General features: G+C 43.7%; 2 protein-coding genes across 6 annotated transcripts in view; one reads left to right on the top strand and one right to left on the bottom strand.

The window, feature by feature from the left end:
* Positions 1-3807, top strand: part of LOC135906235 (protein DOP1A) — a 62681-nt gene extending 58874 nt beyond the window's left edge. For all 5 annotated transcript variants that reach the window (XM_065437529.2, XM_065437528.2, XM_065437532.2 and 2 more), the window contains 2 exons: positions 780-915; positions 1857-3807. In XM_065437529.2, the coding sequence (XP_065293601.1) occupies positions 780-915; positions 1857-2180 (460 nt within the window). In that variant the 3' untranslated portion in view covers positions 2181-3807. The remainder of the gene's footprint in view (positions 1-779; positions 916-1856) is intronic.
* A 7669-nt stretch (positions 3808-11476) lies between these two features.
* Positions 11477-18107, bottom strand: part of LOC135906236 (DDB1- and CUL4-associated factor 6-like) — a 28610-nt gene continuing 21979 nt past the window's right edge. The window contains exons 17-19 of the mRNA XM_065437533.1: positions 17544-17632; positions 13130-13238; positions 11477-11855 (exon numbers count right to left, since the gene is read on the bottom strand). Coding sequence (XP_065293605.1) covers positions 11782-11855; positions 13130-13238; positions 17544-17632 — 272 coding nt within the window. The 3' untranslated portion in view covers positions 11477-11781. The remainder of the gene's footprint in view (positions 11856-13129; positions 13239-17543; positions 17633-18107) is intronic.

The following is an 18107-nucleotide window of genomic DNA, read 5'->3' as shown; positions in this document are numbered from 1 at the left end:
TAATTTTTAACCACCAAGTCTGAGTTGTACTTGTCCTGCAAGTTTGTACTATTATCACCAAGGACGAGTTCTGCTTGTTCACGTTTATGCACTGTCAGGAAAACTGTCTTTCTCAAAGCAAGGTTTGTTATTCAATTCTTTGAGTGCAAGAAATAAGTGTACATATATTTTTTGAATGAGCATGCTACACACAATACCTTGAAAAAGTAAGTGAAAATTTGGGAAATGTTTTTTAATTTTCAATGCAAGATTTTGGTAGTTAAAGGGTTAAGAATCTTCACAGTACTACTAAAGAATGACACTCTCGCATGGCAATTTCATTAACCATTTGTGGTAACTGTTACACTTAAACACCTTTTCTTTTTGTGATGGTTTATGCCTTGCTCAATTAACACTGAGTGTTAATTCTCAAGTAAAATTTTAACACCATCTATTATGTAGGACTTTTCGCGTCTGGAAATGAAGTATGCATTATTGTGAAAATGGAGTCTGAACGTGGTAGTTTTATTTTATATATCAACGGCAGTCACAGAATAACAATTTTTGGGTAGCATTCTTGCAATGCATACCAGCTTAGTAATGCTGAAAATTGGGTCATATTGAAACTTGGTTTCATTGGATATTTCTAGCACTTACCGAAATTCCTGCTGCAATGTTCTCTCCTTCTTGCGTTGTAAAAGCACTGAAATTGTTCAATAAAACAAAGTATGCCAGCTTTCGTACCTTTCCTAAAGGCACATTTTCCTGAACCACATCTCCCATTTTGCATGCTGTGGCAGGTATCGGTGGGCATTTATTGGCGACAATGCTCCACTGTCGTCTGATGGCACGCAGTCTCAGCAGGAGTCACTGCCTCAGGGCCAGCACGAGTTTGTGCCGCACATTGTCCGGCTCGCTGCACTCATGAACAAGAATGTAAGTTTGGTGCTTGCATAGAACTCTGTACAAGGAAATTTAGCTCTCTTGTAGAAACTGTACAGCCTTTATGGCATAATTTCGCAGCACATATTTTGTCAGTATTGTGCGCATTTCTTGAATGCTGCATGCCACTCTCAGCATCGCATAGTGTTCCTGACAGGAAATTACTGAGCACAGAGCATTAAGAAGGACTGCATACAGTTGTTGATAGTGGTAGTGATAGTACATTTATTAGAGGTCTTGTGCATGTCAGTTTCAGCTGCTGAACTTTGTTAGCATTTAACTCTGAGAGCACAAAGGGGGACACAGTATTCAGATCAGGCAGGGTTTCCTCTGTATTCAGTGGTGAAGATTTGTGATGGCTTTCGTGCTACATATAGAAAATGCTTCATCCCAGAAGACATGATGATTGAGTCATGGACAATATAGGCTGGTTCTTAATTTCATGCAGCCATGTATTGAAGTGACAGAATAGAACTCGTGTGTGGCTTGATAGAACTGAAAGACAGTTAAGCCATTATGGACGAGCGTTCACACCAGAGGAAACATTTTTTTCTTGCCGAGCTTTGGGACTGAGTATGGAGGTTCTGGCTAAATTTCTTCAACCAACAGTGAATAACGGGCAGCAAGTATCATTTGTTGGATCAAAGCAGGAACACAAGATTAGAACGAAGTTTGGCACAAGGCTCAATTGTGGTCACAATCGAAGGAGGCAGGCTAGTGTAAGATCTGACTGCAGTGGTATCACACACATAATGTAACACTATGAAATGCAATATAAAGTACATCTATGGTTTACACATAATGAGAGCTGTCTGGACAAGTTTTAAACGAAAGCGGCTTGGGACGAAACATACTTCCAGTTTTATGGGTGGTGTTCCTGTCCTATTGCTATGGGTTCTTATGACATGCTAATATTTCACATCACTCGTTTGCAGAATCCAAATAACGAGAACCTTCACCACAGAAGTGGGCGACCACTGCTCAGCCTGACCTCGATCAAGTCATTCTACGACCTCCAGGGCTTCTTCAACAGCCTTGTCAACGGGTCTAACAACGCTGTTGACGTTCAGTGTGCCTTTGAGAACAGTGCATCCCATGCTCGCTCCAGCGAGCTGTGCAAGTCTCGGTCGGCCCCCGAGCTTGTGAGCATGGCACAGGGAGCTGCAGTGCCGGCAGCAGAAGACGCTGTCTTTCAGACAACACTGCAGTGCGTGGAGCACATTCTCGAACTTGATTTCCTGGAGCCACGCCTATCGTGAGACCGCCAGCAGGACATCAATTGTGCGGCATAATTATTTGATCCCGATGTAGACCACCATCTTTTTCCTACTTTCTTTTTACCACTCCAGCTAGTCAGTAATTACTTTCATGTTCCATTTGCGTAAATTTTATACTGTATATATTAAATATATCGCTATTGAATGTGACAATGCCTTGCATTGGGATATATGAGCTGTGCGAGAGGTGACGGGAATATTTTTATCGTTGTTAAGGGACGCTAAATGCAAATACTAAGTCAAGCTAAAGTGATAAATGAGTGTTCGAGAATTTCTTAAGATGTCAATATTATTGCAAACAGAGCCTTAATAATCGAGAAAGCGAGGTAAATGCAGGACATGATTAGAGACTCCCCAGGACGTTCAAGCACTTGCCTGATGACGAAAGCACTCCTCAGTTAAATTCTGCCACTAGTATTCAACTACTCGTTGGAAAAAACATCCTCGTATTGCATTATAAGATGACATAAAAAGCCACTTGTCCAGTTCCATTCTATGTTTAGAAAAAAACTCATCAAAATTGCTATTGACAGCAACTCGGGCAGTCGAAATGTTTAGTTTCCACTCGAATCTGCACCGCCCACACTTTCGCATTTCAGTACTTCCTGATCACGTAGTGCTGCGCCAGTTTTGCTGGCTCTCGAAACTCTCACAAACTGCAAGTAGCAGAGAGTTTTTAAATTCCATGCAATGTCGAGGGATGCCCGAACGGCCTGCGCCACGTGACCAAAAAGCAGCTGCAGCAGCTAATTCGCTGCTCTGTCTTGGCTCAGTGCCGATGTCTGTCAGGCACCGTTTTGCTTATTGACAGCAGCAAAAGGCGGCGATGGCGTAGGCAACATCGTATGCGACGTTGCACACGCCGAGATTTAAATTTCAAAAAAGGTGTGTGGACCCTTCAGATACAATTTTCTCGTAAACTAAGTCTTTTCTTGGCAAGAAACAAGCGCTGTGAGGTTTCTGGAAAGGTACTTAAACAGTGCACGTCAATTTTATTTGCTTTTAGTGTCCCTTTAATAGGATGTACCTGTAAGTTTAAATAATGTGTGACACTTTCTATTCTGCCCAAATGTGATAATTGCATAAAGTATGTACTTTGCATCAGAAACTATGCAGCACTTTATATAAGACCTTGATGATGACTGGCTTTCTATGAATGCCTGCTTTCTTAATCAAGCTCAAACATCAGCCATTTGCTAAACCTTTTCCTAGTGAATTATTGATATTGTATATGCATCAGCCATTTGCTAAACCTTTTCCTAGTGAATTATTGATATTGTATATATGTAAAAATGTTGTAACATGACCAAGTGATGCAGTGTGGACTGTCCCATGCTTGCTGTAGTTGATGCAGCCAGATTTTGTTGTTTGGCCATAGTTCTAGCATTGTGATGTCCCTAACAATTTAGGTTGTTACATATGTGCATGTTAAGCTGCTGTGTGGCAAGATAATTCTCTTCTGCAATATGGCAGAGCTCTTGTGTCAACATGGTTGAAGTAAATATATACATAAAATAAACAGCAAATGAGCTACTTTTATTAGCGTTGTGAAAACATTGCTGGAAAATGTCTATTTTGTAAAATATATTTGCAGAGTTTCATTGTTTCATTTTGTGCAGGACACTTCGTGTGTCGATTGTTGAAATTGCGCAAGAAACTTGAGCATTAAGGCCCCTCACCAGGCCCCATAGCAAATTTTGGTTACAAGCTTTCTGCCGCAAAAATTTTTCAAGGCGGCTCATTAATAGCCACGATAGAAATATTTCAGTGCCGCGAACTCATAATTTCAGCAGGTGGGCTCCGCTGCATAGTGAGACACCCTCTCTCACCTTGTCTAGCTACCACGAGCGAAATTCCTTCCCTGCGTTCTCCAGTGCAGCACCTCAAGAATCGTGCAGCACATACGTCACAGCCCCGCTTTCACTTTTTTTTTTCTCCTGGCTTTTCTTCTTTTTTGAGTGATGCACATTTCCGCTGGCAGCGTTGCCCGCGAGTTATCATTTCGTGCAACGCATGATTTTGCGCTCTGTGTGCAAGGACACATGACTAGTGGTATAGTGGTATAGTGCTACACGAATACTGAGGCAGAACAAGTGGATCGCAGAACATGATCACGCACTTGAACACTGTAGAAGATGGCATAGTTTCGGTACCTGCACATGTGACCGCACGACCATGGGAACAAGCAGACGAAGTGGAAGTGCATCTCTCTTGCTTCGGTGCAAAATAAAGCAAAAAAACGCGCATTCCTGAATGAACACGCATGCCTTGAATTATTCTCGGTCTCTTGTCACGAGCGACGTCGCACTGTGGACTCTAGTATGTAGGCACAGGGACGCGAGTATGTCATCTTCCGGCTTGGAGCTTGGCAGCCACGAAGAGAAGGAAAAACAGCGTTCGGTTTGAAATTCCAGACCTTTCTGCAGCGCGTAGCAATGTAATACTTTGCAGACACAATCGTTATCATGCATTGTATGCTCTGCGCTTGTCAGCTCAAAATGACCTGACCTGGTGAGGGGCCCTTTAAGGCAGGTGCTTTAGCATGGGGCAAACTCTGATTTGCCTATTCCAATGTGTTTTATATATGTTAAAGGCGCGACTATCGCCTCTAAAGCCGGCGAAGAAAAGGGCTCGCGTGCAGGTGGTGTGAGAATTGAGCACACTAGCGCGTGTGACCTGAGCAACCGCGGTGTTGGCCGCTCCAGAGATCCCATGGCGCCATGGCTTGCACATTTAAGTAAACCATGGCAATGGTGACTACCTCCTCACACTCTCCCACAAATTGATGGCCCGGACGACCGAGCCCAGCCATGTGCAGTGTCAGCACAGACGCTACTACGGTGAGTGATGTCGCCTTGGTGGTCTGGCAGACGTCCCGTGGTTGTAGGGTGTCTGGGAAATCTACATCGACATGCTGGACATCTGATTCAAGCCACTTCCTTCTCAACAAGGTTCCAGGCTCTGGCTGCATTCCAAGCTCCAGTTGCCCAGCCCTAATTTCTATGCGGACTTGCGGGCAGCCGTCCTTGCTGGCTACCTCACCTTGAGCACTCGCAACAGCTCTTGCCATTTGAACCGTTGCGTCATTCCGTGTCTTGTCGTCTCGCATCACCTGCGTACGCTCGTGACGATCGTCGGCAAGTGCCAGCCCCAGCATCAGACCTCTACTCAGTTCATGAGCCTCCTGCCCAGCTTAAAGGCAGCTGTGCAACAACTCTTTCCAAGGAATTCACTGGGTCAAACATGAGCACTTTCAGCTGTTCCATTTCCCCCCACTCTCCTTCCTTGCATGTTCTCGCAAGCTGTCTGCTTTCCATTCGGGGCACCTCACTCATAACCGATATGAAGCTCTCTCACCGGCTCTACTAGGCACAAATTTCACCCTCACAGGCACGGCAATGCCACAAGCACAACTTTCCCAATGCATTCAGCGACCACCGCAACCCTAATGCTTTCGGCATTTACAGGCCCGGGTGCATACGAGAACCTGCCGCAGGTTGCTATTTTGCACTTGGTGTATCACTGTGGTTGCGCCTTGCTCACAACCTACGTTGTTGGTGCTGCCTGGTACATATCTCTCGGATTGCATGAACCCAACACTACCAACGACGACACCATCTGCACACTTTACCTGGACTTTATCATTGGTCAAAAATAATGTACAGCGCAAAGGACAAGGACAGTGAAAGACGACATACACAGCGCTGACTTCCAACAATATTTTATTGCATCGCCACATCGTGTTTATATATACAAGAAGAGGCATGCGCAGAAAATATACGACAGTCACAGGGGGTGTCCTAACAGCAAGTCATTGAACAAGAACATGGTCACCAAAAAATTAAGCAATACGATTACTATCTGTTTAGAAACGCGATTTCACCAGGGGTCAGCGCAATTGAGGGCGCACTAACGCACATACTGCCAAGTTTTCTGATGAAATCAGCTTCCACAATTTCCCTGGTGAGCTGTGAGCGGTGTCTCGCTAAAACTTGCGTATCTTCAAAGAATGGCACGCAGCCGCAGTCCCGGCAATGAATGCCCAAGTGGCCTTGCACAGTGTTGCGGACGTTGTTACAGTGCTCTCTTAGACGGTCGTTTAAGCACCTGCCCGTCTGTCCTACATATTTACTGCCGCAAGACAGGGGAATTTGGTAGACTACATTAGTTGTGCACGTCACAAACCGTTTTTTGTGCCCGACAGAACAACAACTCTGATGCGATTTTGGCGCGTTTACACGCTTACAGAGCTTTGCCAATTTTTCCGGGGCTGAGAAAACGACTGTGATCCCTGCGCGCTGCCCTATTTTCTTCAGCCTATGGGATACATCATGCACATATGGCAGCACTGCACACTTGCGTCTTTCAGCCCGCTGGTTCCCTGATTGAGCGGAATCATCACGTTTTGTGCGCCTCAGAAGCTCTTCCGCTATGGCTGAAATTAAGGCCATTGGGTAACCAGCCCAAGAAAGACGATCAACCTGAGCAGCAAGACTATGTTGCATCTGGTGCGGGCACGATTTATTGAGGCTGTTAATGAGACATAGCTTTATAATACCTCGTTTAACGAGTTTTGAGTGTGCGGAATTAAAGGGCAAGAGTGGCTTCTTACTTCTCGGTTCGAAGCACCAGCACACATGTTTGTTAGCAAGGCTCATGCTGAGATCTAGAAAGCGCAAGGTATCATCGATGGGGACCTCATGCGTATTTTACGACTGTGATCCCTGCGCGCTGCCCTATTTGTACATTATTTTTGATCATGAATTACCAACTAGCCCAAGCAACCACCCTAGTTTATCATTGGACTTTATTTCAATTGCACTTCGCACTAGGATGGGGGCCCTGTAGTGGTGAAACTATCCCCTCCAAAGCCAGCAAAGAGGGCTTGCTTGCAGGTGCTCCAGAGATCATGGCACCGCCACCTCGTCGCACAGCCTCCCACAAATTGGTGACCCAGGCCACCAAACCCAGTCTTGCAACACTATGTTGATTTAGAATGTGAATTTTTTAGCAAGCATTATGAAAAATTTGTAGACTTCTTAAAACTTGACACATGAAGTTAATGTTTCAATTTGCCCAAAGTTGCATATATATATGGATGCTTTAGCCCAGGCCACCCAGAAACTTTGCAATACAAAGAGGTTTATGAATGTGTGGTTAGGTAGGTTGGTGGGTAGGGAGAGGGAGTTAAAAGAAAAAGGCCAGAAGCCAGCAAGTCTTAACAAGTGACTTAGTTAAAATATTTGCAGATTCTACAACTACTAACATAAATAGAACTGGTGACCCTTCTTTGGAATCGTGCGCTCTTGTGTGTGGATATGGCCTTACTGGGTAGTCAAGTTTTCTAGGTTCACCAAATGTTTCTATGTGAAGTGAGGAGCCATGTACAACTTATGCTTATAGCCAAATGCTTTCTGCAAGTTGTGCAGCAATGGCCATTATGAACTTTGTACTGGCTGGTGGTGTCGTAATGTTGCCTCTGTCATAACTTAATGTGGCCAAAGACAGCGACGGCCATTGCGGGCACTTCCGTTGTTTTGCTGATTCTATTTATTTATCATTCATCATGCCAAGTGGCTGATATTGCTGAAAATTGCACAGAGGCTGTGTGTGAACCAATGACAAGGGGCCAAAACAATGAAAAATGAAGTCGTTACAAAATAAGGCTATGTCTTAAAATTATGGATTTATAAAGCTAGAGGTCTCAGGTTTAAAGAGAGCCAGGGAATGCTCTATAAATAAACTAAAAACAAAATTTATAAGGCAGAAGACACAGGAATTACCATTACTGATTAAATAGTGATGAATTCTTCCTTCGTAAAATTAATTCATGAAATGTGAAAATTTTTGAAATGACCAGAATGATGCAGTCTTAGTCTTCATGCAGTTTGTGTCGTGGTTGCACATAAGCTTATCTTCACGTAGCCTTCCCTACATACCTCCTGAGATTACTTTGTTACAGGAATACTGAAATGAAATTTCTTTTAGAGCGCAGCACTTACGCACCCGTTCCTGTGGTGAGCATCGGCATCTCCTCTCGACGCCCTCGTAACCGAGCAAAGGAGCGTAGCAAAAGGACGAAAGAGCGAACACCGAGGGTGGATGAAAGACCGCGAGAATGAAGAGAGCAGGAGGATATGGCGAAAGCGTGAGAAGAAAAGCATAGTGCCACACACGACGTGCTTTGTGGCAACAATGGCTACACGATTGTGCCAGAGTAGCACTCGTCGTTTGTAAGGAAACAAAGTGCTACATGAGCGGAGGTCTGACTGCGGTGGCTGCTGTGAATCACACCCACGTTTCACGACTACTGAGGCAGTCATGCTACACTTTGCTTCGTTTGCAACATGCCGCACGAGATTGATTGTCTGCACCAGGCAATGTATAGCGAAATGAAAACTCGTATACAGCTGCACTCATTTTTCATTAGAGAGTACCGTAATTGTCGGTGAAATTGTTTCCTTTTCAGGTTGCTGTGGTGAAACGTACGTGAAATTACGTGAAACGCCCTGTATATATGACCAGAGGCCGACGAATTGCCGCTCATCCTAGATACGTTGGTGAAAACTATTTTGAGTAATGTTGACAGTTGAGTGAAATGGTGACCAATAATTTTGGCAGTTGTCCTGCACAGTCTTTCTACATTTTTTTTGTATTTTTCTTTTGTCCTTCATGCGTTAACACGAAAACGCTGTCAAACATGGAGAGCCATAACAACACAGCCTTGTGCTTTGAAAATATTTGCTAAATACGTACTTGCTTTCTCCCAGCATTTATGTGTTATACAAGGCATTTAGTTGCCTTTCCTGGTATCCTCGGTGAACTATGTTATTCACAGTGTTATTTTGCCAAAGTAGAAATTGTGTTCTGTGGGACGAGCTATAAATGTTTGATCTATGTGGATTCATTGCAGCCTTTGTATAAAATCACGTATTCAAGCGTTCCAAGGTGTTATACTGTCGTTACCTCAAATGTTTCCCAGACTCCTCCAACAATGGAATGAGGTACAAACTTCATGAGAATAGGCATAATTTTTTTAGTAATGTGCTGCAAAAGTTTCATTTACGTGTTTTAAACCCAACTTGATAAATACATAATTACTGAACCCTCTTTTTTCCCCCTTGTTTTCGTTTGTCATACAAGGATCACAGTTTGTTTCTTCAGTGTTTTCGGTGAACTAAACGAGGCACCTTATTCATATTTCGGGAAAATTAGCGGCACAGTATGTGTAATGTCTAGGAAACGTTCCAAGAAGGTGGGTTAAATGTGCCTTCTTACAATATATTACATATTCAATGGTCTGTACCATTATTACTATGTTTAACGAATGGCATAAAACTTATAGTGGAGGTCAAATTTTGCAAATATATGTGGAACGCTACCCCAAGTTTGTGTGCAGTGTTGTACGTATGTTGATCAAATACAGCTATTGCAAAAAAAATATTCAACAAATAACAAAAAAATCTTAAGCGGCTGCTTGAAAGTGTCAGGCTGCCATTATCAGCAACTTTTCCCAAATTCCCAAGAGTACTCTGCATTTCACAAACTTTATACTTGGAAGGAATGGGCGCAGCTTAAGTGGACTTTGTCGCAAAGTTTTAATGCTTCTAGCTTACTCATAGTGTCGCGAATAATTACTGAACCCTTGATTTTTTTCTTTTTTTTATGTTTGATACATATATTGGTTTCGCCTGGTGCCCTTAGTGAGTTGAGGCATTGGTAATAAATTATGTAAGTACTCTAGTGTTATGAGTGTGTCTAATGAACGGGGGAGTATTTAACCCGTGCCCTGGCAGCCCTGGTAGAACAACAAAGGCCACTGAGACGCAATTTAGCAAAAATGGATGGAACACAATGAATATATCTGTGTGAAGTTAGAGTTGCATCAAACACAGCTTTTGTAAAGAAAAAAAAAAGGGTCTCAAGTTTCAGAATGTGCGATCACTTGGATTGCAGATCCAAGTGATCGCACAGTCCCATTCTTCAGATCACTTGGATTGCAGATCCAAGTGATCTGAAGTTTTACCAATGTGTTTTACGGACAGAGCAGAATTTATCTCATTCCACTGAGAGAGAAAACCTAGCAAGAATAAGGGGGGGGGGGGACTATGCTATAAGCTATGGTTAATGTTGATGAATTACTGGCTTTTAAAAATTCTTATGTGCTCAAAAGCATCACATACAGGGGCAAAGTTTCAAGTGAAACCAAGCAACCTTTTAAGGTGTAATTACAGGAAGCTGAAACTTATTTCAACAGCTCGAAAGAAAGAAACGCTTCACTGGGAATTGCTTTGCAATCCTTCAAGATCACAAACATCTGCCCACATTTTTTTTTATTAATATTGTTTTTTATACAGACTGTACTTTAAAATGTATAACCTTGATAGTAATATTGCCTTAACCAGCCATAAATTTGTGCTGTAGACTTATAAACCAATACTAGTATTTCTGAAATTATTAAAATTGTAGCAAATATATTTTTACTAGCGTGCTACTGCTGCTTCTGTGCAGCGTCGGGCACTAATCGCCTTTTGTCACTGTATCATCTATTGATTCTACTCATATATAACTTCAGGGAATATATTGAAGTAATTTGTGGTACACCATGGTTCATCATATGTGACTGATAATTACAGGTATGGCTGATAATACATATATATATATATATATGGAGAGAGAGGGGGGGGGGGTGGATAGTTTGAGGTGCCCCCTCCCACCCTCAAGACATTTTTTATTTTCTCAAAGGTCTCTTGTTCAAATGTCACATTGAGGTAGTGGGCGGTTAATGGCAAAGATAATAAAAGTAACGATTAGATGTTTTCAATGAGCTACTTGAATGCTAGTGGGTAATGCTGTTAGTACAGCACTGGGTGCATGCATTTGTGGGGCGTAGCACTACGTGACGATGTCTGCTGTTTCTAATGTGGCTGGCCTCCTGCTTCATGACAAGTCCCACAGCAATTTGTGTGCATTATGAACTGGCAGCGTTAAAAAGCAGATGAATTATTTGTTACACACTCGGGGAATTAAAGCATGAAGCTGTAACTGCTGTTCATTAAAGGAAAGAATGAGGCAATTTTTCAGATTTTGTGTCAGTGCAGAAAACCTCATAAAAAAAGTCACACCCAACACCCTACGTTATACTTTATATTTGTTTCATGCTGACATTGGTGACTACCATTTTAGATGAATACTATATCAGATTCTACTGTATTCCTTTAACTAAATGAAATGAAAGTGTGTAGAAAGTGAAGCAGACTCGGAAATGGACAGACAGGTCACTGGGCCACACACAATTTATTCATGCACCTAAAACCTTGGTGACATTGCCCATTCTAATGTTCTATGGACAACTTATTTGCACATTCAACAGTGGCATCCTGGCAGGAACCACTTGCAATAAATAGTACAGGACTGCAGCAATGAGGAAAAAATATGTTGCTGCATGGAACAGTGGGCAATTAATTAAATGCGGCATGATCAAAACACTCGCGCATGAAAATAAATCTGTCTGGGCGGTAGACTAGGCAATAAAGATAAGCTTTGGAAATTAAAAATGCAAAAGAAGAAAGGTGAGATTTCATCAGTGGTTGCTGCTGTCGGAGTCATCTGTTCGAGCATCGCGCACCAGCCGTCGCCAACCCTGAATTCCAGAACCTGCAACATATGTCAGCATGAGAAAAGGCCAAGGGGAGGGGAAAGAAAAACTTCACGCGGCAGCTATAGCATCATAGCTATAGCGCTGTGCCAGAACTTCTTCAAGACGGCAAGTTGGGCCAGTTGGTTAGGATTCATTGTAACGTTCGTAATAGCGCAACACAAGACACAGACAAAAGACGACAACGTGGTGCTGTGTGTCATCGTTTTCCAAGAGAAACCACTGAGACTTGCAATATAAAGTTTAGGGATAAGGCATGTATCAGCGAACTGTCTATCGCTTTTCATGACAAGGAACTGCGTTACCTTTGTCACTTTTGATTATGCGTCAGTTGGTCACAGTTGCCTCGATGTATCTCTGTGTCTCGTGGATGTCATGGTTTTTGAACTGGCACCTATATATATGTTAGACATATCTTCAATAAATTACGAGAGTCATCGCCGTGTCATCGTTTTACCTTCCTTTTGTCCGTGTCTAGCGCTGCACTGTTGCAAAGCTTGAACTTCTAACTAGAATGTGCGGGTGTGACATTCCTGCACGACATGGCACACGAGTCAACTGCTGCTGGGCAGAAAGAAACAGCGTCCCGGCAGCTATCTGGCGTCTTGCAAATGCTGGCAGGATTAATAGTGCCACCAATGATGTTGGAGGTGTTGCACCTCGATGGGGCACGAGATGAGACTGATGGGAAACTACTGGCATTAGTCGGCACCTTGTGAAACATTAGATAACATTAGCTTGACATTCACTGCCTGTTACACTTACACAGCAGCTCAGCAGGATGTCGGTGTGCCTGTAGTGTGCATGTGCAAAACGCTCATGGCAGCAGAGGAAGGCAGAATGCTCTCCTGGCTCTGCCATCAAGTGGAGTGTTGACAGTGTGCCCTCCACGCATGCAGGGCGCATGTGCCGTCGATAGCAGGAAGGCACAACAGCGGGAATGCGCTTTCAGTGTCCATACAATTTCTCTTGCAATAATAAGAGTGAAACAGCATAGCAGTGAAAAATTTGTAAATGAAGCTCGGTGTATGGAAATATTGTTCCCAAAGTCATTACCAAGTACAGTTAAACCTCACAAGTATATCTACATGAAAAATACATTTGTTATAATGATATAAGCATATACATATTTGCTATATGCTGATAACAATGAGAAACGTTTTTAGATTTGCCTCATTAAATCTAATAATTTATTATATATCAATTTACTATATCAAGGTTGGTCTGTACTATGAAGTCAAAGGCCAAGCATAGAACTGTTGACATCATGTACCTGAAGATCGCAGGTGGTTTAACGATGCAAGCATACGAATCATGAAGGAAGCTGGCACAGTAATTGTGTCCTTTGTTTCCTCCAGCATCACCTCGTTGCGTTTGATCATCTGTGGAGAGAAGCGAGAAGAAAAGCTGCAGTGCAATAACTGCATGTCTGTAAGCAACCACTGGATACACAGGCTTGTAAAGTGATTCCATTTTCCACTATATAGCATATGCACACTTATATTGGGCCAAGCTAAACATTCCCGGGTGGTTCAAGTGTTCAGCTCAGTAGTTCAAGCTCAGTTCACCAGAGGCTTGAGAAACATTTGACCAGCAAACCCATCCTCAACCACTTTATACCCATTAAATTACATATGAGCCAAGCTCTCTGCAGCTCATGCACTATGGGGTCAATGAACATATGATGCAATGAAGTGCATGCAAAAATCAAGAAAATGAGCTGCTGTTAGGTGACGACCAATGTTTTTCCAGATATGAGCACAAAATTTCTTCAGAAACAATGGACACAGCTGTTTTGGTAGGCTGCTTTCTACAAAATGCCATGTTTTTCTTGCAAAGGCTCACAGTATCACCAAAAGCTGAATAACATTTTTAAAGGGACACTAGAGAGAAAAGCTATTTCAGCTGTTGTAGTAAATTACCCTTCTACAATAACAAAAACCACACTTACTGTAGGAAGAGGGCTAACAAAGCCAGAAATGACTCACAAACAAAAGGTGGGCGGCAATGCCACCTTTAAGTTTCTGCTACAGCTTGTCATGAATTTTGCCGGCATATCCTCGGGCCTAGTTAATTTGTTACTGGTAAAAATGGACTATGCTGTATTCTAAAACAGCCAAAGACTAAATTTAGCGGGTTTCAAGACGCTTCACTGAGCCACAATGGCCAAAATACAAACAATACAATCGAAATCTGTGACATAACAATGACATACTGCTGCTAGGGTTTTGGCGTGAAATTCAAATAAATAAAATTAGACCTCTATTTCTCCTCTAATACAGTTAAACCCACTAAGTATTCAACTGCCACGAAAATTCTGTTGTTATAACCGATAGTTGTTATAACTGTGTTGCATGAAAAAATCTAAATAGGGGATGGCAGACCTGATGTGAGAAAATTATAATTGGCCATGCAGTGGCCCACCACCTTCCTCCATCCAGCTGCTGATTGTGTTCACTCATTTAACTGCTTCCTGGGCGCTCTGATCGCAACAAGCTGCAGCTGTCAGCATTAAAAAATGCATACCTGCCAACCTGAAGATTCGGTAATTCGTAAAACTATCGCGGCGGGGAAGGGGGGCAGGGGGGAACTTTTTTCTTTTTAAGGGATTTATTTCTTGCGAAAAGCTAACTCACGTTTTCACAACCGCAAGAGAAATCCGTGTCTTGGAGAGTAAAGAGCGAAAACTCCACTGGGGCACAATTTATTTTTGCAATGATTTTGCCGTTGCCGACTTTGCCTGCTTCAGAAACTTCTCTGTGTAGGTTTGCTCAAAGCAAGTTCCCCTCTCGTGCCCCTTGACGATCAGCAAAGTTTCACTTCTTCGCACTTGGGGAACATCTTCCGGAAAAGCGGCCCGGAATGATCGCTAACATTCAGCAGGATGTTGTGTTCAACTAAAAACACCGTGAAGAGGCATTCTGCACATATCAGACCGAGGTCGTTGTCGCTGTGTAAAAAACTTGCTAGGCTTGGTTGGCTGTCCGTGGCTCACACATATCCCTGATGCTTTTTCGAAGCAATGTGGACCTTGATGTCAGATTCGCCGCCATGCGAGCTGTTCATATCACAGGCACACGTGGTGCGGAATCTGAACTTCTCCCCTTTCTTCAATGGCACGAAGCACAGAAATTCTGCCGTGTACAGTTTCAAAAACACTTAGAAGTACTGTCGGGGCTTCAAGCCCGCCATTGCACTATGAGGCCGCTACAGGCCAGAGTCGCACTGCGTCCACCGCGGCAGCTAGTCATAGATAAGGCGAGGCCAACACTGCAGTGACTGAAGCTGACTGAAGTCCAAAGCCACGCACCTTCACGAACAAAGGCAACAGCATGGCAACAGGTTTGCAGAGGCGCTAAGGTGCTATCGGCACTATCAATCTTTGGATATGGATTCGTGACCCCCCGTAGTAGACTACAGAAGTCCCTACAACCTCGCAGCTGGTGATGATGATACCACGCATATGTATTGCCCTCTCGTGGCGGTGCAAGGTACCATGATGTAGTTTTACTACATTCTCACTTTTTTTTTCGCAAATAAAAATTTTTCTGTAAAATTTCAAGCATGATTCGTGAAATCGTAAGACAGCTCGAAATTCATACATATTATGGAAAATTCGGAAGAGTTCGCAGGTATGAGAATGATACGGCTATAACAACTGCAAAGAGGTGTCATGGGTGGCAAGCGACATGTGAGCACCACCGAGACATCGCTTTGGTGGCCCCAGAAGAGGCCTTTTAAAGGTTATGAGAACGTTGCCGCAGCAGCCTGTTGTACCGCTGTCACACGGGCACCTGCGAACCCTATTGAACTCCTTTGTATTTACGCCAATGGAGTTGCGCTCCGTGTCACATGGTCTCCCTTGCGCCAAGGAAGTTAAATGGAGGTTTTGGGCGAAGGAAGTGCGGCAATGACCATTACGGTTGGATGGAGTACTCTCGTTCCCAGGTAGCTACAGTTCCGCAGAAAACCACGCTAGTAAAATCGCCGCAACTGGTTAGCAAATTTTAGCATTATAATTTTTTTGCCTTGGGATATATGCCACATAATGGCTGCCGAGGCTTCGATGTCCACTTCTATGCCGGTTATTGTGGCGATGGCGACCTTCTTTTTCACGTCATCAGTTTCGTCATTCATCTAGAAGCAGTCGAGCTCACCGCAAACACACAGACACGCACGATTACACAGCGGAATCACAACTCGAAGCGCACCAACCCAACAACGTGACCCGCGCTGCCCACGCACGAAAGCAAGAGCGCAGTGTGGCCAGCATTGCTTGCAACTTCGCTATGGTTGGAAAATAAGTCTTGCTGCAACGTACCGTAAGGTTTCTCGCTGTGATTTTATATTATTACATACTGCGTTAAAAAAAATACACATAGATTACTTTAACGGCGACCTTATAGGTGAACAGTTGCACGCGGAAGTAAGCGCAGCAGCGCCGTTTCTATCCCGTGCGGCGGCCGTCGAAAGCTTGCACTGTGCCGTGTAGCATGGCTGCAACTCCATTGCCGTCAATCTCTGTTAGGGAGTTTCATGGTCAACGGAGTTCGCGGTTGCCCTTGTGACAGGGGTATTAGCTTGAGAAATCCAGAAGAAATGCTGAGGTGAGATCGCCAAAAGCCTCTCGACACATACTTCTCACTGGCTTGCATGAGAAAACCCTACGTCCGTCAGCCTTGCATGCTTTATGCGAAGCTTGCCAACATCCTTCTCTAAGGCATCCAGGTGCTCCACGTAGTGCAGCAAAAGGTTCCTCAGGAAAACGCTGAGGCAGCCAGCCCTAATGCGTCATCGCTGCCATCATCGCCGTCACTATCCAATGCAAGGACGTTTGCGACAATCGCCTCATTGGTTAGAAGCACTTAGTTTCCAAATCTATAGCCGTGCGCTTTCTTTTCACCAGTATCGTCGTGCATTGCCGATTATAAGGGGGTCGGTGGATTCGTCATCTTCTATTTTTGTGGCAAGTCAAACCAACTGTTGGTCAAACGAGGCTGAGAAACCACTTGGCCAGGAACGATTTCGACGCAATTAACAAAGATGAACGCGAGCGATTAAGCTGTTAGCAGAACTACGCTGAATGAGAAGCCAGCGAGCAGCATGCAAGCAATCTGTGAGCAGCGCAGTTGGCACAGTCCATTCGTGTTTCGGTGGGTGGGGCGACTTAGAGCTATGGGCACAGCCCAATCGTGTTCGGAGAGAGGGAAGGCTGATGGGAGAGAGGTGCACGGAGATGGCTGAAAATGATGAAAGCAGCAGCTCGAATTTCTCGTTTTCATTTTTCTTTTCAAGAATTTCGCATTTCACTACATTTCGGCTCGGACACCCAGCAGCCAGACTTCATCATTATAACCGGTAATGCGGCATTGGGGCATTGTAGTAAACGGGTTATTTCACCATGGAAAACATACAAAAGTTGTTGGTGCAGCAGCTTCTTTGTTATAACCGGTATATTGTTAAAACTGGTATCGTTATAAGTGGGTTCGACTGTAACTAAACTCCTACCAGGTAGTTAACGATTATAGAGTTTTGAAGGAATGCCTTACAAGTAGAAACTGACTTAGTGTTTCTCTTTAGTGTCCCTTCAAGTGCAACCAGCAAAATCCAGTGCATAGTTTATGGCACATGTTACTTGTGATCTCTGCTACACTGTGATGGTAATAAATGCTCATTAATAAGCATACCTCTGCAGCCTTTTCAGTGTCAAAGAAAGGTTCTTCCCGAAGAGGAGCCCAGATTTTGATGTCGTAGTCTATCCCACTTGATGCCAAAACTGCAAAGAAAAAAAAAATTTTAATTATGGGGTTTAATGTGTCGAAACCACTTTCTGATTAAGAGGCATGCCGTAGTTGAGGACTCAGGAAATTTCGACCCCCTGGGGTTCTTTAACGTGCACCTAAATCTAAGCACACGGGTGTTTTCGCATTTCACCCCTATCGAAATGCAGCCGCCGCGGCCGAGATTCGATCGCACGACCTCGTGCTCAGCAGCCCAACACCATAGCCACTGAGCAACCACGGCGGGTTACTGCAAAGCAAGTAAGCCAAAGGAGCTCACAGAGGAGATAGATTTTGCATAATAATATACATCACAGCACATACTAAGGCTGTTCTTTTGATCACTGTTACATCCGAGAGTTTTGTTTGCTTGCCACAGGCACCTCAAGAACCGAAATCTCAAGGCAAAACTATAATGTCCACAATAAACTAAATTTATCAGTGTTTATGTTCACAGTGATTAGTGACCCT

This window comes from Dermacentor albipictus, chromosome 5, assembly GCF_038994185.2.
Source record: "Dermacentor albipictus isolate Rhodes 1998 colony chromosome 5, USDA_Dalb.pri_finalv2, whole genome shotgun sequence".
NCBI classification, from domain to species: Eukaryota; Metazoa; Arthropoda; class Arachnida; order Ixodida; family Ixodidae; genus Dermacentor; species Dermacentor albipictus.
Note: the sequence above shows the minus strand (reverse complement) of the source record. Positions and strands in the feature narration are given on the sequence as shown.